Source organism: Papilio polytes, unplaced genomic scaffold (assembly GCF_000836215.1).
Source record: "Papilio polytes unplaced genomic scaffold, Ppol_1.0 DF823510.1, whole genome shotgun sequence".
Classification (NCBI taxonomy): domain Eukaryota; kingdom Metazoa; phylum Arthropoda; class Insecta; order Lepidoptera; family Papilionidae; genus Papilio; species Papilio polytes.
The window spans coordinates 2,316,498-2,338,979 of record NW_013525694.1 but is presented as its reverse complement, the minus strand read 5'-3'; the positions used below and the strand labels follow the sequence as shown (position 1 = coordinate 2,338,979).

The 22,482-nt window shown below is 32.5% G+C and overlaps 2 protein-coding genes across 2 annotated transcripts in view; both read left to right on the top strand.

Moving 5' to 3' along the window:
- The window catches only part of LOC106104554 (DNA polymerase delta small subunit), a 2,660-nt gene extending 732 nt beyond the window's left edge, over positions 1–1,928 (top strand). Inside the window, exons 3-8 of the mRNA XM_013284632.1 lie at positions 345–438; positions 823–974; positions 1,057–1,233; positions 1,308–1,379; positions 1,462–1,698; positions 1,776–1,928. Coding sequence (XP_013140086.1) covers positions 345–438; positions 823–974; positions 1,057–1,233; positions 1,308–1,379; positions 1,462–1,698; positions 1,776–1,888 — 845 coding nt within the window. The 3' untranslated portion in view covers positions 1,889–1,928. The remainder of the gene's footprint in view (positions 1–344; positions 439–822; positions 975–1,056; positions 1,234–1,307; positions 1,380–1,461; positions 1,699–1,775) is intronic.
- Positions 1,929–2,443: 515 nt separating this feature from the next.
- The window catches only part of LOC106104652 (activating transcription factor of chaperone), a gene marked incomplete in the record, with an annotated part of 21,263 nt that continues 1,224 nt past the window's right edge, over positions 2,444–22,482 (top strand). Inside the window, 5 exon segments of the mRNA XM_013284770.1 lie at positions 2,444–2,600; positions 5,657–5,753; positions 7,146–7,279; positions 15,215–15,385; positions 22,442–22,482. Coding sequence (XP_013140224.1) covers positions 7,174–7,279; positions 15,215–15,385; positions 22,442–22,482 — 318 coding nt within the window.

The window sequence follows — 22,482 nt, the reverse complement described above, 5'->3', positions numbered from 1 at the left end:
AACCGTGCCGTTTTCGCGCAGCTTTCTGCCCCACACAGCCGAACTTTCCTCGGCGGTATTTCCAAACCAATATGACTTGGGGTCCTTCAAAAAGCAAGCCTACAATTTCCTGAAAGGTTGGCAACGCATCTGTAGGTTCTCTGGTGTTGCGGATATCCATGGGCGTCGCTGACCACCTCGGTGTTCCTCGTTGGCCCCCTTATCTTATAAAAAAAAATCTAGAATACATTATAATATCATACAGATAAGAATCAGTATGTTTTTATTTTAACTATAACAAGTACATTTGTATGAAAAAAATATGAAGAAACAATGTCTCAACTTGTAATGTCCATAATTTTCAGGTTCAGAAGATGAAGATGGGATTTTTACTATAAAAGATATTTGTTGGCCGGAATGCAATATACAAAAGCCTTTGCCAAAGCTTGATAGTGATAGGTAATATTTTTGTGTGTTCAATCTCCTTTCTTTATCCTTTTGAACCTAATTTTTATATCAAAAACATTTGGTTGGAAAATACCTTTCTCAAATTTGGTTTGTTTACTTGTTGTTTTTTAATTGGGAAGTTTAAGCCTGTGATTACAGCTTTTTAAAGGTTAAAATTGTTTCAATAGGTTTGTTATAACTTCTCATTTCCATTGTATTTAACTATAATTCTTCTCAGACATGCATCCTGACTTGTTTTAATTATACTAACAATTTATTTCCGCTGTTAAAATTTAATATTGATATGTCATAATTTTCAGTTAGTGTGAAGGGGATGGTAATATTTGTTTTTACACCTAAAGTAAAAAATGACTTCATGGATTCGTATTGTTGCAGATATGTAGTATTAATGTCCGGGCTCAATATGGCATCTAAATCTGCAGATCATTTATTTTCATTGAATCTATTCCTTGAATGGATGTCTGGATTTTGTGGTACAACAGAATACCAAGAAGAAATATCGAAGATTGTAAGAGTTATTATTGCAGGTAAAAATTATATTTGTATCACTGATCATTGAAATGTATGATGTGGTAATGAAGATAACTCTTATAATATTAACATTTGTAGGTGGTGTGTTTGCAAATCATTCAAATGAGGCAACCTTGGATGAATCAGATGTTATTGCCTCTGCGGATTCAGTTGATGCCTTTTCTGCAGCTTTAAGTGCAGTTGCTCCAGTGGATTTAATGCCTGGATGCAAAGATCCTTCTGGAATTATGTTGCCTCAGAAGCCATTTCACTATTGTATGTGAACAATACACAATGTTAAGAAAATAATAGCAAAGTATTATGTATTAATGATATGTTTTATATTTCAGGTCTGTTCCCAAAAGCTGTGGAGTATAAATCATTTAACCGAGTATCTAATCCATATGAATGTGATATTGGTGGTAAATAATTTGCAAATTTATACCTTAAATATATTTCTTTAAATTACTTAATATTATGATTTATTGTTTTGATGTTTTCTAGGTTTCTTGTGTTTGGGTTCATCTGGAGAACCAATTAAGGATATAATGAAATACAGCAAACTTGATAATGAATTAGAAATTATGCAAAAGACATTACAATGGCGCCATATTGCACCAACATGTCCCGATACTGTTCCTTGTACACCTTGCATTGACACAGATCCATTTACTATTTACAACTGTCCTGCAATCTATTTTAGTGGCAATTGTAAAGAATTTGCTACAGATTTGCATAAAGGTAATCTTGGTTTACTTTTTAAATTGTCTGAAATTTTAACATGTTCAAATATGTACTTTTCATATATCTTATTTTAGGATCTGATGGCCAACTTACAAGAATAGTCTGCATTCCAGATTTTTGTAATAAAAAGACTATTGCAATTGTCAATTTAGCTAATCTTGATTGTTATAGTATGATATTTTCTTAGTTTTTTTAGGTACATGTACATAAATTTAATATTTGTAATTAATTTTAATATGTTTATGAAAACAATAAAAAAGATTTGTTCGTTTGCTTTGTTCTCATTCGTTTTGGAACTACTTTAACGTTCGGTGCTCGGCGTTGGCGTGTTTTAAACGCTCATTCTCCTACGCTTTAAAATCACTCTTGTTACGTTCCCACAGCGCTTAATATGTTAAACTGCGCGATAAAAACGTAAAAAGCATAGCGTCTCAAATCATAGATTCATCTTTTATACTCAGAAGCTAAAAAACGATCAAATTCAAGTCGATCCCTTTAAAATCGATGTATTAGTTACAAAATTTGTTTTAACCAATGAGCTACATTTTCTGAAAAAAATTCCTGTCCCGCAACTAGCGAATTACTCGTAGCTTGCTTTCCTTAAATATACATCCCTTATTTACTTGGTTTTCAGCATTTTTTTATGCTTCGCTTGAAACATATTTCGATGTTTTACTGTAGTTAAAATCGATGTATCGAGATCGAGTCATATGTCAGACTGACAAGTACTCTACTTCCTTGCTCCGTTGCCTATGCTTTGCCTATTACTCATCATGCTTCGAAGTTAATAAGACGTGTTATTGTTTAAACTCGTGCTATTATTTGCCGTAAGATGGGTTTCTAAGCTCTTAAAAACTTTTGCACACCTGCGTGTGCCTTCACATCGTTATAAAAATGCTGTAAGTTACACTCTTGATTTATTTCTATATTTCATAACTATTATGCTCCGAGACCATTGCATTCCATTGCTTATTACTTTCACCTCTCGGGCGTAATCATCGGCATTAACCTGTGATGTATTTATTCTAGGAAAAGCGTACAGTATTTAATGACAAGTGTGGAAAACGCGTAGATATAAAGTGGCGCGTAATTGTTATTTTCCTCCTTGTCGGTAATTGTTTGGTACTTAGCATTTCGTTGTTCAGTGTGAGAGTTTTGTTTCTATCTAAATAGTGAAGCTTTTAAAAGATTTATGTAGAAACTATTAAGTTGAAAAACACTTCACCAAATAAAAAAAAACAAAGTGAAATAGATGCTTGTTCTTAATGTCACTGGATAAGTTAAATGCAATATCATGAAATGTACAGTAAATTAAGTACCAATATATTTATTTATTATAACAGTGTGCATTTATTTACAAACTTTATTGTGTGACAATGTTTATCAAGTGTAGTTAATTTGTCAAGCCACAGAAAAAATAAATCAAGCAAAATTGCCAGCCAGCTATCGCATATTGCTTCACAAGTTAATGGAATATAGTTATGTGAGAAAGCATTTTGCTGATAATATATTGGAATTTACAAGCTATAGCAAAAAATTGTTAGTAAATAATGGCAAAAAAGTTTATGATCACAATTATTCGGCTTTGGCTTGGAATATAATATAAACTGCTTGTGGGATAATTATGCTGCTGGATAACAATGTTTTTTCTAGTTATTAAGTCCACAGAAGTAAAAGAATTCAATGAAGTATAATGTGTACATGTCAGTTCATTGAAAAAAATTATTTGATAAAACTATTGTAACAACACTATGTCACAACTATGTTACATAACTCATGTTGAAACATATATTGAGTTTACTTTCTAAATCTAAATGCTACTTTGTATTGTACAATCAGTTGACTTGTTTGTAATATGAATCGCTAATAGAGGCTACTGGGTCTAAGAATTTTTTTTGTAACATTAAAACTCTAACTTTGACATAGGGCCCTTAAAATTTGGTAATTTTTTATTTTTAATAGTTATTTAAATAAATTATTTATTTATAAAATGAATCATTTATTTTCAGAAATGTTATGTTTCAATACAAAATTCTATGTGTATTTTAAGTATTTTTAAATTTAATTTGGATTCCAAATCGCTGTTTTATAAATAAACGCCTAGTCCTATAGCTACCCCCTGTAATAGCAATATCATGTAAATCTATAAAGTACATTTCATGTAATATATTTTATAATATTTGTTGATTTAAGTTTTTACTTATTTCAGTCCACCTGTTAATATTTAGATTTTATATAAAAATTTACACATAAAAAATATTAAGCTACTAGCTATCGTCCGCGACTCCGTCTGCTTGAAATAAAAATAAAAGAAAAATGAATAGCCTATGTATTTTTCCAGACTATCCTCTACATCTATACCAAATTTCATCGAAATCCATTCAGCCATTTAGGCTACAAACTCTAACAAACATCCATCCATCCATCTAAACTTTATACTTATAATATTAGTATGATTAGTCATCACACGTGTTCCAATATCTAATTACAATAATTCTATAATTTTGCTACTCTAACAATTTTGCGGCGATATTTTTTTAAACTTTAAACCCAGATCTTATTACACTAGTGTGTGAAATGTACTACAATTGCATATCATGAAAAAAAAAAAATTTCTATGTTATTGAACATATATCCAATTCATTTGTATTGTGGCTAATAAATTGATAGCAAAAATTATTTTGTACTAATTAAGAAAAAAATGTTTTTGTTGATATTTAATGTTTTTCAATATAAGGGTGACATCAGTGATAACCTTACGAATAGGAAGTAAGCAGATGAATTCCGTTCAAAACAAATAAATTGGCGATTTCAGATTAAATTTATAGACACTAGCTGTTCCTGTGCGGCTTCATCCATATGAAATTATAAAAACTTTGTTTTATTGTTTATATTTGTCAAATTCTTAATTGAAAATTTCATAATTACTGTTACCATAATTACTTTGTTCCCTTATGTTGGCAGCTTGTAGTTTATGGTCCCTTTCCCATGTGAAAGTTTTTTTCAAGTTTAATTACCCGCTAAGTTTGTTAGCTTGAAAATATATAGCCTAAAGTGTGTCATAAGTGTAGGGCTTTTTATTAAAGGATTATTCAAAGATATGCTGTGAATGCTGACACCTCCACCGTGAAGTAGTGTGTGTTTACGCTTTATTATATTACTGTAGGTTAATATATATGTTTGCAATGTGACTAGTTTAAAGCATAATTGCTTTTACACTCTTCAGATCTTAATATTTAATTTTCTGATAACCATGTTTATTGTGTTGGTTTTTCTTAGGACATTTCATTAGAGATCAAACCATGGTTACTAATAGGGAATTTGCTGTGTCAGTAATTAACTTAGCTACATTTGAAGTAATTTTCTGTTAATTATGACTTGTTATTTTCCTACTCATAGTAACTAAATAATAATCATTGTAGTAAGAAATATTCAATGACTGGATGATTAAATAGTGTTTATAAACATTTTTTATGATGTAACAAACATAAAAGTCTTATAACAAGAGAAGTCAAGATTAGATGTGTGTAGAGTAGCTCTGAATTTGCTTATTAGGTTAAACTTGATTTGACTGCCTTGAGCTGTGGCTCTAAAAATCACAATACGGCTCATGGCTCAACATGATGTACTATAACCTTTGAGATAATTGTTATTGGTGTTCGGATACTATAACTATGAGCCGAAAAGCTGCGATGTGTCCGGTGACTCATTTCGCAGCTCGTAACGAAACTCTTTGTACAAATTTAGACATGTTTTTTCACAATGTGATATGAACAGTGAACTGCTTAAGAGTTAATTCCATATCCAATAACAATAAACACTTGTCCAATACAAAGGTTGATAATGTTCGATATCTTAATATCTAAAATATTTCAACAAATGACGTAGCTCTTGATGATTATCCACTTATTAGATTTTGTGAATGTAACTAACTCAAGGTTTTTTCTCTTTTCAGTGCCAAAATGGCGCCCCCAAGGGACAGCTCTGTCCTTCGACAAATACCACCAACTCTATCGGACTACCACCTGTATCCGCTTGTATTTATTCCTTTGGTAAGTTTTCTACGTAACAATTTTATTTATTGCGTCATATTTGCTTATTGCGTAAAATTTCGTTTATTACTTAATTAACAAAATTCTACGTATACTTTAAACTTTTAAAAGTAATTATAATCAATATTCAAATTCAGATATTAAAATATTTCGTATTTTTGAATCATAGGTATTAATTGTGTAATGAAATATTTTTTTCCAATTTCATATAGTTCCATGTAGTTTTAGGGTTTTCATATACTGTTTTCACATGTTATTTGTATTATAATAAATGCATATTAGAAGAAAAAAAAACATCATCTACATCATACATCATCCTTAACCTACTCCCGTAGGATCGGCGCGACCGAATTTTGATCATGTCACTTTCACGCAATCCATCCATCTCTTTCTAATTCTACCTCTACCGGTGTACCCTTCCACACTCATAGCTAACTTTCTAATTGTAACATGCGATTCATTCCTCCTCGTAACATGCCCATACCATGATAATTTAACCTATCGACAAATATGAATCAAGGAAGTTATTTCTGGCACAATACATAAAGATTCCTACTATTTATAAAGGAAGGAATTTTACTTCTGTATGCAGAGTAGTCGCATTAATACACAAATTGTGATCATTTAACTAGTACATGAATGCATGGAATATTGACCAGTGAATCAAGAGTACCGAACTTTGAACCTATTACGTTTAGACTATCAAATCGTCATCTAGTATACTTAGTTTAAATAAAACTCAAACACCATATTGGAGGAGGTTATTAACAATCTATTAGTAAAGCATATCCAATAGGGATATTTAAGGCAACTGGAATTTTGTTATGAAATTCCAATCCGGTGATAATAACGAAATAACTGCCCGTGCCAAGGCTCCTGAGGGAGCCCTCGAGCTTAGTTTCTCCTGAACGAGGTTTAGGCTAAACGCTATCTGCGCTAGGCCACTTCAAGCCCGGTGAATCTGTAAATGCCTCTTCAAGGAAAACAGTGATAATTCAGTCACAAAAAAAAAAATGGAATTTTGACTCCGCAGAAGTAGGGAGCAAATTGTATTTTTTTCTCTGTGTGATTTTTAATATGATTACCATAAAAGTACAAACGAACGAAGCTAAAATCATCAATAGCTTATTATTTAAGGGAATGGATCACCGATCGCGCGATCGAAGATTCCCGATATTTTATTATTAATTTGAACCATATCCAAGGAAAACCTAGAGATTAGTGAAGTAGAGTAGAGTAGAAGCACACTTTGTTAAAATGATGTAAAGAAATATTAGTATACTTGAAATAATCTTTATATGTTAATTAAAATGAAAAAAACCGAAGAAACATTTTTTGTGAATTGCCAAATGTAATGTTACAAATATTAATGTAATTCTTTGTGCGTTTCAGAGTACCAGCAATATCAACACCGCTGAGGATGAGTACACGCGCATGGGATTGGTCGCTGGCTTCGGCCGACGGCCTGCTCACTAATGAAGAATGCTCTATGCTGCTCGATGTCGATATTTTCAACACTGATGACGGTACAACTCTATTTCTTAATGCAATAAGCACTATTATTTAAAACTAGCTGTTGCTCGCGACTTCATCCGCATGAAAGTGAAAAATATAGCCCGTGTTAATAGTACATCACCTTTCTAATGGTGAAAGATTTTTTTAAAATAGGTCAAGTAGTTTTTACCTGAAACGAATACATACAATAATCCAAATCTTTCCTCTTTATAATATTAGTATAGAGAATGACCAATTTTAAACAATCGAATAGCGTGAATTGACCTGATCTGATCTGATTGTTCAAAATTGGTCCTAACAAATCAATCGATGGAACTTACACATAAAATAGTCTAGTAAACACTAGATAGGATAAAACCAAATTGCTTTGGCTGTCTATTCCTATGTATACTTAGATCTTAAAAACTCTGATGTTCTTTTGATAGATTAAAAAGAAATGTTTGTTTGTAAACTAACTGTTCCAGTGCGTCTTCATCCGCATGAAATGTCAAAAATCAAATGCACAAATGACAATTGCTTGTTGTTGGCAGCAACTTATGGTCTATTTCCCACATTAAGAATTTTTATCTAAAATATTTACCCCCAAAGTTTGACGACGTGAAAATATATAGCCTAAAGCGTGACATAAGTGTACGGCTTTTTATAAAAAAAAGATTTATTCAAAATTATGCTGTGATTGCTGACATCTTAGGCAACAAAGAAGTGTGTGTTTACGCTTTATTATAATACTATAGATATAGTACAGTAATACTGATAGTTTTAAAGGTTTCTAATTTATAATAAACACTTTTTGGTATCAGCATTGGAACAGTGCGAAAAGGAGCGGGTCGCTACTATATTCATAAACAGTGCTTCACAACAATTCTACATGATCTTTAGTGGTCGTATAGAAAGATTAGAGCTAGCTTAGTTAGTGCATATTGACACTACTCTTGAAGGGTCCATTTCATTACAAGTAATTAAGTCCTTAAATTTCCTGCAATATGGCAAGGTGTTTTTTTTTCCTGGGAGCTATAAATATATTATCATCCACCTTATCCTACTCCCGTAGGGTCGGCACAGCAGGTTTTTGTCCTCCAAATAACTCTTATCATACGTCATCACTTCCTTTTTGATGATAACACCTTTCACGCAATCCATCTATCTCTTTCTAGTTCTACATCTTCCGGTGTACTCTTTTACAATAGGGCGGTATGACGGTTAAATCAAATAATCGCCTATTCAAGATAGATATCAAGATTATTCTTACTTCTTATTTTGTACTAGAGAAATCATAAAAATTGATATCTCAAGCAAAGATAGATTGATCATTGATTGGGTTTGGTTGTCAGCCAATCTATACTTATATAATAAAGAGGAAAGATTTATTTTTTTCTATGTATTGCAATAACTCAAAAATGACTATTTAATTTAACGCGGACGAAGTCGCCAGCAACAGCTGGTATTATATACTTTTTGTAGTGTTTAGAAGAAAATTAGTACCACTCTGAAGAATTGGCGCAACACTAGATTATTGGCATAAACGTCACATCTCTAACTGACAGCTGTCAATGACATTAGGAGGATTGATATTCGCGCGCGATCCTGAGTCCTGACGAGAAGTGTCGCTCTGAGTTTAAAACGACAGTATCAATTAAATATAATGTTTAAGAGTAGCAAAACACGATATTGCCGTTTCACTTTGTACTATTAAAACACAGAACGATGCTTGGTCGTTCAGTTAATTTTATGATAGAAAATGTGTTTTTGTCTAGTCTATGAAGATTATAGTACCAATCGTTAAAGAATTCTTGTAATAACAAATTATGCAGTAGGAAGCATTCTGAATTCATTTGCTACACACATAATTCATTACTAACGATATGCGTAGAGTAATATTGAAGAAACATGTTTGTCTGCATAATGCTAATAACCCATATAAGTTTTAAGCTATTCCCATAACGCTTCTATTCTATGAAATAGAACAGAATGTAACAAGTTTAAGTGAAAAAAAGATAGCATTCCCATTATTTTTGACAGTTAAGAACAACATAATGAGAGTAAGTTTTCTTTAAATATAACAAATGAGGCAAGAAAATAATATTTAACAACATTTTTTTTTAAAGTGAGCGTGGTGAAAAAATAACTACCTTAACAAATATGTTTAATTATATAAATGATAGTAAATTTAAGAAGTAGAAATATTTGAAAATGTAACGATACGAATTTAATACCCATCCTCCATTCCCAACCTTTTCTTACAAGGGTAGGATGGGAAAAAGAAAGTGGGAACGCTTAGGAAGAGTAAATATTCACTTTCAGTACGTCACTTCCTCTGTGAATTAAAGATAGGCAACGTATCTGCTTTTCCGGATTTCTATGTCAGCTGTCATTTTGCTATTTCTGCTATTTCGGGTGGCTGTGTGCATTGGCAACCTTATTATATAAAAGGCAGTTAACAATTTGTCACATACGAAAATGACAAAAATTTAGGGACTAACGTATTTTTAGTCTGGAACAGTTAACAAACAGACCTACACAATTCTAAATTTAAGTTAATATTTAGTATAGCATTTTCATTACTTTCGCGTTATTCGATTTTAAAGATAATTTTAAATAGAGCAGGGTTACGACAGTAGGTTTAAATTTAAACAAAGTAAAATATGGATAGACTAGCTTTTGCCCGCGACTCCATCCGCGTGGAATTAAAAAATACAAAAGTAAATAGCCTATGTGTCCTTTCACAATATCCTCTATATCTATGCCAAATTTCATCGACATCCGTTCAGCCGTTTAGGTTACAAACTCCACAAACATCCATCCATCCATCTAAACTATCGCATTTATAATATTAAGTAAGATTGATGTGAAAGTGACATATTTAAGAAAGAAGAACGAAGAGGTCACTTTTGAAATACCGCTAACTAGATGTGTCGACCCAATATAGAGTGGTATAAGAACAAGGTGATGACTCACATTATATTTTTCCCTATATTATTGCTCGGAATGTAATAAAATTTTCAATATGCAACAGATGCAACATGTAAAATATTGATAGACTTGTTCATAACAAAACACACGTGCACGCATGAAAGCTAGCATGCTCATATCGCTGTAAACGTTTTTAGCAATTGTCTAAAGACAAATGACAGGTGTAATTTAAGACAGAGATTTCAAACGAAAAGGGTTATTTGTAGAGATGTAACTATTCTCCACGTGGGCCGATTTTTCCAGGACTAAATAGGGCACTAATCTATATTTTGCCGACATCTCAGCCGTACCACAACGGTCGTGGTCACGTATTAATTATCTCTGCTTTAATTATTCGATACACGATCAGGTCTCGTGGTTATCATCATTATTATTACATTTGCTTGACTCTAAAGTTAAAAGATGTGATAGCCTATTGACTCGTCGAAATACAAATATAGTGGTCGTGGGTTCGAATCCAAGACAATTTCGTACATGTTGACTAATTTGACCGTTTTTGAAATTCTATCTACCTTGAAGGTATGGTATTGCCAACCATTCGATGTTCACAATGAAAATACTTTTATCTAACGAATATAACCCAAAGTCTGTCAGGTGAAAACAGAGTACTTCTTATTTAGATATTATAAATATCTAGCAGTAAACTATGACTAAAACTCAAAGGGCACCGTTCACAAATCCTTGATAAATGTAAGAATTCAGTCATGGTGAATCGGCGTTTCTCATATCTTTTAACAGCGATATTTTTATTATGATAGTAGTGGATTAGGCGACTTTCGATAAAAACAACGATGCCGTCACCGCCGTCTATATTTTTCCTATCATTTTAAGCGTCGTATCTATCTACATGTGGAATTAGGGGTTGCTTTTTAAAAACAAAGATATAGAACTTATGATATGATAGATTGTACCGATTAGAAACCGTCAGTCATCGCGATAGTAGGATTTTGCTGCGGAATCCTAATATGCATGTACGTTTGCTATGCGTTTGCTACTGTGGTGTGTAGAAAACTGTAGGGTCCACTTTTGTTTTGTCTCTTTACTGAGATTAGGATAGAAATCAATCCGCTCTTGTGATAATCTGACTTGAAAAAAATATTAAACAATCGAGTTTTAAAGAGTTATTTAATACAGCGGAGCACAAGACTGAGGCGAAGAACTGCTGAGGCGTTTTGTAGGGATTACCTCCTTCGGTGTTTTCATTAATAATACAAATAGATATTTGGGAAATTGAGTCTTGATGTCGTCAAACTTGTATAACACTCCATCTATAGGGAATATATCTATGTATATGACCTTGAAGGAGTTAAATTTGCGTAGAATTGTCGCAAATACGAACGATAAGTATAGTTACATCTGGCATGACCCCAATAGCCAACCAGCAATCTCGATAGCCCCCCCACAAATTCACCTCATGTTCGTGATAAGACAAAAGGTCAGTGATTGACACGGTCTTAATAAGGTCCCTTCGTATGTATATTTCCATTTCTTCAATGCTACACAAACAATATCAAATAAATTAACACTTATAAATTCACTGTTATTACAGATCGATTCTAACTGCAGATTTGCAATTTTCCTGACCTTTTGTGGTTTTGGAAGTTTTTAAAAAAAGTATCCTACTTCTCCTTGTGGATAGACAAGGTTATGCCTACCGTACTTACTAGACTAGTAGAGTAGAAATAGCTTTTTTATTGCGATGGGATATTTCTTTGTACCATTGGTTCCTGACGAATACCTTATGTAAGCTTTATTATTATATTTAATAATGGTAAATACTCTAAGTGTTCTTCCAAACCTTAATTTATGCTAAATTCCATCGAGATGCGTTCTACCGTTTAGGCGGTAAACAAAAATCCATACATCCATCTCAACTTTCGTATTTATGATATTAAGTAAGAAGTAAGATATACAGACGTCATTTTGGTATAAATATCTGACCCGACGGTCAAATCAAAACAAAATTAGTGTCCTTTTATGCAATTTTCTATGTTCATGTACATATTCTGTGACAAAACCTTTGACTATAGTCAAAACAAGTATCGACGTTACCTTATAAGGTATCGATGTTACTTGTTTTTACATCGAAAAATACGTAAGCGTTCCGTAAAAAAACAAACCATTTGGGCATCAAATGGTAATGTTGTAGCTTTTGTAAGTACTTTCTGTTTCACGATTGTACTGAAACGGTAAAATTAGGTAAAAAATTAATAAAATCGAACTTGACACTAACTACAAAATCGAACAAAATGTAATTGACCAACACAAAAACAAGTAAAATAACTCAGATGTTTATTTTTAACCTTACAATGCAATGAAGCATAAAAGGATCGGATGGGAAGGATAAAAGATATCTGATTTATTGCAGACTATCTTTCGTCTGCGACTCCGTCCGCGTGAAATTTAAAAATAATATAAAACATAGCCTGTGTTACTTAGTTGATAACGTAGCTTTTTAATGGTGATAGAATTTTTAAAATCGGCCTAGTAGTTTTGAGTTACTTCATTACAATCAAACAAAGTTTTTCAAAGTTTTGTAATATTAGTATGCCAGATAGAATTTATACAAGATTGTGAAACGTAAATTGTGGATAGATAAGATCTTACTATTAATATACGATAGGGTTCCTATCTGTAACCCTAGTTAGGTAACTAAAATGGTTTTATATTGAGTAACTACTAACTTAATCTAAGATTCATTTTTTAATCAAAAGCTTACCTTACCATATCTGAAAATGAAATCATGCGGCGACGCGACGTTGCGAAAACAAGATAACTGCTATCAAAGTTAAATTATAAATATTTCGTTCATGCTCTCCGGTTGCTATGGTGGTAACATGGGTGTGTCATGATAACAGATTTCTCGGGACGTGATTGGTCCGTCTATTTCCAGTTAATGACGTCATTGGTGCTTTAAAAACAAATTTTGTTTTGACTTATAGAAGCCCTCTTGGTCATGTTTTGAAAGAGGATATCGCTGTCCGTTCTGTTTTCCACTGTTTATCAAGTAAACGGTGAAAATATTGTGATATAATTATTAAAAACATGTTTGTTACAAATCGTATGCATATAATGATTTCTAGAAAACAAAAATTGTTAAATGCAAATTGTTTGCCGGGGATGTATTATGACGGACTGTGATGCGCAAACTTGTGACGCCCCGTTCTGATCAGTGCTTTGGGCGGTCGCCAAACCACGCCCTACACTAACGTCGGATAATATGGATTAATACGTTATTGATCATTTTAATTAAAAGTCATTTAATGCAAAGTACTACTTACGTTGTCACACGATTGTCTTTTGAATCAGAGTTCTCCAAGTCGCGAGAAACATAGTAAGCGTAAAGTATTGATTGGTGCTTAGTATGTTGCACACTTTGAATATTTTTACACAACGGTGTATAAAGAACTCTATAAGAATAAAATCAAGGCACTGATACCATCTTCGTTTAATTGGAATCTTCATAAGATCTTTATAAATGCGCTAATGGAAATTCGTTTGAGTATGTATGCATTTTGTCGTTTTTAATACTACAAGACAAAGACGATGGCTTTGGTTAAATGTTAACCATTAAAAAAATCAATCTCATTTTACATAAGGTGACCAGTGGTCCGTTTGTACTTATCTTGAATTGATTTCTTTTTACATTCGTTGGTGTATAATTTTGGTTTACCTAATCAACAAGCGACGACCTCTGATATTATTATTTAATCTGCGTGACCCAACGAAATGTCGGGCGTTGAGAGATATCGTGTCCGTTGGCACCGAGTGGTGTGATGTGGTGTTACGCATGAAATGACGAGCCCGCCGCCAATAAATATCTTGTTATTGTCACTGATTGGCTCTTCTCTAATGTATCCATTTATAAAAGTATATTAAATAGTATATAATATTATAAAAATATATATCTACTTGGAAGATCTGAAAAGCTAGAAATTTCGAAAACTCTTTTATTTTTTTGTTACAGGATTTTAGTATTGATGATTGTACCTATATCAGTCTTAAATATCTATTTAATTTTAAACAATACTTTGTTTTTGTATTCTTTTTGGAATACACGTAAAATCTCAGCGGTAAAACGCCCTCAGTGAAACCTTTACAATTTTTTTTGGGAGGTATAACGTTTAAGGTTTTTAATCATTTATTATATTACGTTGTAAATGAATTTAATCTATTTCATATAAAGTGCATAAATTATATTGATTTGATTAAAATGGTAAACAATTTGATGTACGCATTTGCGTAGGGGCGTATGAAAAACAGAGTAATTACAATAAAATTATGCGCTCCATGTTTTTGTAGATCACTTATTGTTGTGACATTATCAGTGAAGATTTAAAGCATCGCGACATCTGGGCGTTTCTTTGACGTAACGAGAGGCGAGCGATATCGTTAGTATATATATTGAAGTTCCATTCGACAGCCGTATTTTGTACAACACTTATCTAAGCTTCTTACCTTGAAACTCCTTACATATATTCAGACAAATTGTCCATAATCATTCAGTGGTTCATACGTAACCGTACGAAGAGTTATTCATATTTTGCGCCTCCGATTTTTCAAGATGTGTTGCTACAAAAATAGCGGAATGTGTAACCTTTGTAGAGACTTCCAATATAACCTATTGCAAAGTAAGATATTGTTTATTTAAATTTGTTTTATTTATTATTAATAAGAATAAAATTATTACAATTATCTTGATATTTTGATAATCTTTTAATTTTGAAATAAAACCTTGATGATATTTTCATATTTTATTTGTTATTTTACGTTATAATTTTCGATATTTCAATGCAAAAAAATATTTAAATCACGAATTGGACAACACGAATTTAATAATTATTGTAGCAGATTACGTAACGTTATATAATTATAAAGTAAAGATATAAAATACTACTACTTTTCTTCTCTACAATTAAAAAAATCCTAATATAATTTTATTATAAAAACATTAATTTTAGATTAATTTGTTTCAGATTTACTTAAGACATTCCCGAGCGCTGCACTGAAGATCGAATTGGACAAGTTCCAGTATCAAGAGGAGGGCACCGCCAACCTGTACCCGCCCTCGCCGGCCGACACCAAGCCCTCGCGCGCCGACCTCGCGCAAGATCTTCTGCAGCAGCTTGACAATAACTACAAACAAGGTAACTGCGTCTATACTTGAACAGAAAATAAAATTGAACTAATCTAGTGTGACGAACAACTAATTTAAAAATATCTAGTCTCTACTAAAATAGTTTAAAGAAATATACGGGAGATTTTGAATTTAGTGTGTTAGTAACATATAATATTTCGCTAAAAAAAACTTCGTCGAATTAAGGGTAAACATTGCTCACGGCGTACTGTGTTACCGATTGTTCCCTGTAATTATTTCCTTGGCACTCATATTTCGTATGAAAGTAGATGGCAACTTGTTAGTACATAGACATTGTGGCACTGAATGTGTCTAAGCAGAAACATTAAAGTGGTTTTAGAAATACACCATCTGTAGTCATTGGTGGGACGGGTTTGTAGTTTCCTGTATTATTTACTTTTTATACATTTATTTTTGACGTAATTATTTTCTATACCTCTAAATGTGCTAGCTACAGTCAGTAATGATTTCCCTTTGGCTACGTTTACACAGCACTTTTATATAAAATATGTGATAAAAATCTAATAAAGACATGGTGTTCAAATTGTAAATTTTAAATTTTGTAACTTGAGTATATTCCACATCTTTTTTGTAGCAAAAAATTGTTTTTTTTTTATAGTATTTTTTTTGGATATGAATTACAAATGTGATGATACGAATGAAATTAATTTTTTTAAATTAGTTGTTCGTCACACTAGAGACACTATCGATTACGAGTTTAAATAAAAAAAGGTAATTCAGAATTTCAGACCACTGAATTAAGTTTTAAATGTTACATAAAATATAGAACTTAATATTATATATTATATTAACTTAATATATATATAACTAAAAACTAAAAAAAATCAATGTTAGAAGACAGATTTTCATACAATTTTCTGTCTAAGATGTACCTTTTATAAAATTTGTCAACACTGACTAGATTTAGCATCACCGATATTTAATAAAATAGTCTATTGTCTATAGGTGTTATGTCTATAAAAAGACTTACGTAATGGGTTTTTTCATTGGTGTGAAGAGATAAAATTTGATTTATCTGTCGTTAATGACTTTGGGTAATCTTGAAAGCGTTAATATCAGTGTGCTTTAGACGCGCACATTTAAGACACATTTTAGAGATGGCATAATAATTATTATTGATAATTTGATACGGGTTGGAATAAATTGATATATGGCAGTGAGTTTTCAGTATCGATACGACTATTGAAATATATATTGTTATCACTTGTAAAAACTTGTAAATGAGTTACAAGAATTAATATTTGTTTTTGTACCTAAATGTTTTTCCAGATTGTATTAAGATTGCTCTAAGTTAGGTCATGCTTAAATTTTCTGAAATAAATAGTGAGTCTTGTTTTTTTATCGCCTGCCACGCCTCTCGAGATGTCTGCGTGTTGTCTTTTTAGATATCTTTGCTATATCGCATTTGTATTTTGTGATAATTTCACTGATGTCATCGACTGTTATACTTTGTTTACGTCACAGATTTAGTGCTTGTTAATTTGAAAGTTTATCATATCAAGTATTATCTTTGGACATAACAACTATCATTGTTAATCACATATAACGTTTAAGTTAGGTAAATGACAGTTATTTGTCTTAATTTAAATAATGTGCAAATCTGTTTACGGAATAAAAGTTTGCTCGATTGTTTTTGTAAGGCGCAATTAATCCCGTTACGTTGATGGCTGATGATATGTGTGATTACATATCTTTTATGCCAAAAATGTTTATGATTTAAAAAAGTAAAGCTTTATTGATACATTTTAAAAGCTTGTTTTGACAAGTTGTTGTTGGATACATGTCTTATCTGTTAATTTCAAATAGTCAGGTCGAGTTATCGTAACAGAGTTTGATATGTGATAAAAGATTGGGACTGAAAGGTTCTGAGATATTGTAGGACAGTAAAATAGTCTCTTATCATAGACTAAAATTTAAATAACCAAGTTACAGTTAAGCATAAGGTCTAAAATTTTCTTTCATTTTCATTTTCAATGTTTTAGAAGCGATTAATTTTGTTATCTATCAGTGAGCTCAATTAAAAACGTACATCTATTTCTGTGCTTGTTTTCCTCATCTGGGTGAAAACCCTTCATGGCAATATAAAATATATCGTTCAATTACTTCGATGATGTCAATCAAGGTCTTCCTAATTTGTCAATAATTATATGTTGATTACACTAAAACATATTTATTGATAGGCTACAAAGATGTTCGATTGTTTTCCTGTTATCGTCTTATTAGATTACATTTTGATAATCCTTGTTTATTACGACGTAACCTGTTAACCTCGGTCATGGAAGCTCCGCGTGGTCGTGCTTTAGGCTACCATGTTATTTTTATTACGTTCATTCGGTAGACGTGTAATATATGCACAAAAGATACAGCATGCAATGCAATGGGTCGCGCCGGGGGGCGGGGAAAGGCGCCAGAGGTCCAAGGCGGTGGCAGGCGCGCGCGCACTCAGTACTCGTGCGACCCGCGCCGCGTTTGCAGGTGTTTATCCAGTTGAAATTTACCCGTGACAATAAATTCGATTCGTGAAACGCATTACGGGCGTTCGCGCTCAGCACGCGACTTATGTCTGCCGCCGTCGATACCTTGGGACGCCGTTAGAATGAAGTACCACTATCGCTGCATTTGGAATAAGGAGATAGTGTTCAATTCACAGAAACTCGTCAAAAGACGTTAGATCGCCCGTCGATCCCAGCTGGACTTTTACGACGACCATCGCTCTCTACGAGGACTTCAGTTTATATGCTCGATAGCACTGCCTATATATTCGTATTAATAAAAATTAATATAAGAACTCTTTCGTAAGCACTAAGGACTGTATAGAACGATAAATATTATTGTATCTTGGACATCGTGATGGCACTTCCAGATTTTTATGCTGGTACGTTTTGAATCATTGTTTTCATATAAATGTTATTGACTCGCGTCAAGTAATTGAAAGTTACCGGTCCGAGTAATGCAATTTCAAGGTCCTCATGCTCTAGTTACCGTGCTTATGTATTGTTTGTGCAGCGGCGGTTTGTATACCTTGACAAGTATCAACAGCCTTGAAGATTCGAACACAAAATAATACGTCTCATGCCTCTAACACTGAATAATTTTTGACAATGACTGAATGACATTTATATAAAATATGCTAGAAATATTCGCAATGTTATTGATATATTTTATGTCGCACATGTGCGTTTGATTGTAAACACGTTTGATCATGTTATAAGAACGTGATACTGTGCTCTATGTCGCTGATATATTAACATATCTATTCTCTATGATTTACACATTCATTTTTATTTAGCATTGCATAAAATGTATTGCATTAATTTTAATATAATTACTGAGTTGCAACGTTCACGTGGCGCTTTAGGTTCTGGTCCAAGTGATAACAATAATGCGGAGAGACTGCAGTATTTTATCGTCGGCGCACGCGCAGCGTTCTTACCGACAAACAAACGTTTGTTTTGCAGGGAATGGAATCTTTCGATACTTGTACCACGACCTACTGATAAACCAGTCTCCGAGCACAAGCCGACCTCGCTTTGATACTCGCCCAATAATTAAAGCGACGTATATTGACCACTTGTTTTCAATATACGTTATTGATACAGATTATGGAATTAGTTGATTGTTTACTTTGTACCCAATGTTGTTGCTATACCGATACAGATTTATCGAATTGAATCAATATTTTGTTGACCCGTATCACATTGTCATTGTGTGTGAGTTATTTTATTCCTGATACCTTCCTAGTTGGTATTATAATCGTTGTAGTTTTAAGTGAAACTCATATTGTTTATAAAATAATTGGGTTGTTACACTCTTAGATATGTTAGGGTTAGTTTTGAGATAAAGGTTTCTTTGAAAAACAAAGAAATCGCTAATGTCGAACGATTAGCGGTCCATTGGAAAACACAGCCAGAAGTTACTTAAGCAAAGCATTTGATATTCATTTACATATTAATAGGAAAATTATACATGTTATGCTGGAAAATATTGTTGCGATCACAGAAATATTTATCAAATGGAACAGCCGGAGGGCATACACAAGTGTCCGAGATTGTGAAGGTTTATCAAGGGTCAGCTCAGCCGCAGTGCGCCGCTCGCTACATGTTTGTCTTTAATTAACTTATCTAAAATATTATTTCAATATTGCTAGATAGACTTTTGTTTACAAATGCTCTTATAAGTAACCTTGTCTTTGCCATGTCGTTTACCATACATAACTTAAATGATTTAAAATAATACGAATACGATAACTCTGGATATCCGATTTCCTGTAACTAAGTTCATCGTATCTACATTGTTCTATGCTGTCTTATAACAGTATCAGTTTACTAAATAAGTAATAAACACCGGTTGAATTAAACGCGACAATGCACCTAAAGTTCATTGACATTATTTTTTGACCAAACATGATTTTATTACAAGTTACCTATGAATAGTTTAGATTCTTAATGTGTTTACGATGTTCTTATTTTTTTTTTTACAACCGTGCAAGGCTGATTTTTTTTTTAATTCGTCCGATAGGCATAACAAACGGCCGGTAGCCGTGCCTCGGTCAATTACTTCCAATTGATTTTTGTGTGGTGCCGTCGCCTGCGGCTGCTGTCAGTTAATAGTTTGGTATCTCACGGACTCCGCTCTCATTCTAGTTAGAATTGCATTGTAGCGCAATTGCGTCGTGACACCAATAATTTCTATAATTAGCTGTAATTCAATCAATTGTATATTTGATTTTTTTTAAGCATAGCTAGTAGAAAATTATACTACGATAGTTAATTGTTTCATTGCCCTACATACTGCAAGGTCTGTTTAAAAGTTTATGATTCTTTAATATTTTGTATGGATTTGTCAAGTAATTTTTAATTACTATAACTCTGGAATGAAGTCGCCACTAAGTAGTAAAGTTATTACACGTTTTCTGTGCACTTAAAGTACAACATTGTAAGTAAAAACGAGTACATACAAAGTTTGTGAAAGTTGTTCTCAAGCGAGGTGTATACCAGATTCTTTAAGTAACAAATTTAAAGTTTTGTAACTACTAGTGTTTTTAATATAGGTACGTGTGATTGGTTTGGGGTAATTTACTCTCTAAAAAATTAAAAGGACCTAAAACACTATGGAATCTAAAACAAAATTTATAAAAACATATTAATGGGTTATGTGAAAGAGGAATGAGAGAATGGAGAGGATTCAGATATGTCTTAAGAATGGAGTGGATTCAGATATGTCCGCTGGTAGAGACGTATGGAAGAGCGGGCGAGAGCACATACTGTCTCCGTAAGGGATAAGGGCAAGTGGATAATGATTAATGAAATACAAAAAAAATATAAGTCATTTATGTTTACGACTGTAGGGACATGGTAAATGATAAATTCAGTTCCATTTTCCCGTTGGTTTAATCCCACGTGAGATCGTAAAATTATTAAAATCATAATTGCTCAGTGGCACATAAAAATACAACAAGCCCGTATGACGTGCGATAACTTTATGGCTGTGTAAGAACATTCTAGTAAAAACCTATTTATTGATATTACAATGTAATACATTATTAAAAACTAGCTTTCGCCTGACTCAGTCCGCGTGGAATTTAAAAAAAACAAAGTCGCTTTCGCATTTATGATATTAATAAAGTATAAAGTATGATGGGGTTTAGTGTTTCTATAGTACTTTTAAGTCTTTAGTAGCATATAAGAGTTTTTTCCCACGCTAAAATTTTTTCAAGTATGGGCACTTTAAGTAATATTGCTATATTCTAGATTTGATAAATATCTACTTAATAACGCTTCGCTCTGTGAATAAATTCAATAAATATGCAATTTGCCGAAACTTTACAATTTTCCTAGGAAAATTACAAACGGGCAGCACAGCGATTGATCGGAGATACAAAGTTGAAAAGCAACTAAATTTATTATTATTTTTAGCGTGTTTTATATATTTTTTTAAAGATATTTCCACATTTTATTGCAAACGATGAGGTCAGTTAAATGTCAGACTTTGTTTTGTAAATAGAAAAATACGTCGTACTTCAATACTTGTTCTTATAACAAAGAATTCGTTAAGTTTATTTTATCGTTATGTGAGGAGAATAAAGTAATTAAAAAGGGTTTTTAAAACTTAAGGATTTACCAAAAGTTTCAATAAACTACCTAAGCGGAAATATTGATTTCTAGTTATTTCGCTTAATTTAGATTGAATGATTAAAATTGCCGTCGTTCAGATGACCGGATATTATTTGGGTCAGATTACTTTTGTTCAATATTTCGGCGTCTATTTATACTCGATCATTGTTAGAATTGTGCAATTATAAAAGTTTAGTGAGCTTGAGTATAAAGATAAGATAGGGAACGTAAAGCGATGCCGGATAGGCCGAACTAAGGTCGGAGATCATGCGACTGTCGTCACATTCCGCGCAATTTACCATGAAATTATAACAATTATTTTGACTACGCCGATGATATCAATCCGAGAGTTTATTCACATTTAATTATCTGTATTTCTTTTTTATTTTCATCACTAGAAAAATCTGATTTATACCAGAAATACATGAATGATATTTGTACATCAATGCCTAGTATTAATATTTGATAATACTTTGGTTGGATTCATTTCGAGACGTAGTGTAAGAGACGTGAAATTGTAAATTCAAAAGCTAAAATTCAAGTTAACGTAGAACTGCCATTTCGCGTGAAATTTTACATTATCCATGACCACGATAAGCAGATTCAACTGTAATCTTCACCGTTGCATAATCGAGGCACGGCGTCTGATGCAAATTGTGGCCTACGACTGATTGTATGCCGAGTATGAAAGACAAACACAACACGCTATAAGTGATTCATGGTCACAAGAGTTACAAGTTATTTTTTTTTTTCAAAATGCAAGATAGTGGCAAAATTGATTAATTTTACTAGTTTATATGATATTATGTAAGGACAATACTCTCTTTATCTCATTTACTTTACAGATGCTCTATTTAAATCTACTCGGCAATGTAAAAATTTTACCAAGAAATGTATTTCGATTGGACTAATTATGTTTTTGTTCTTTACAGAAAACATATTCCCGCCATGGCTAGAAGAGAAGGTAGAGCTC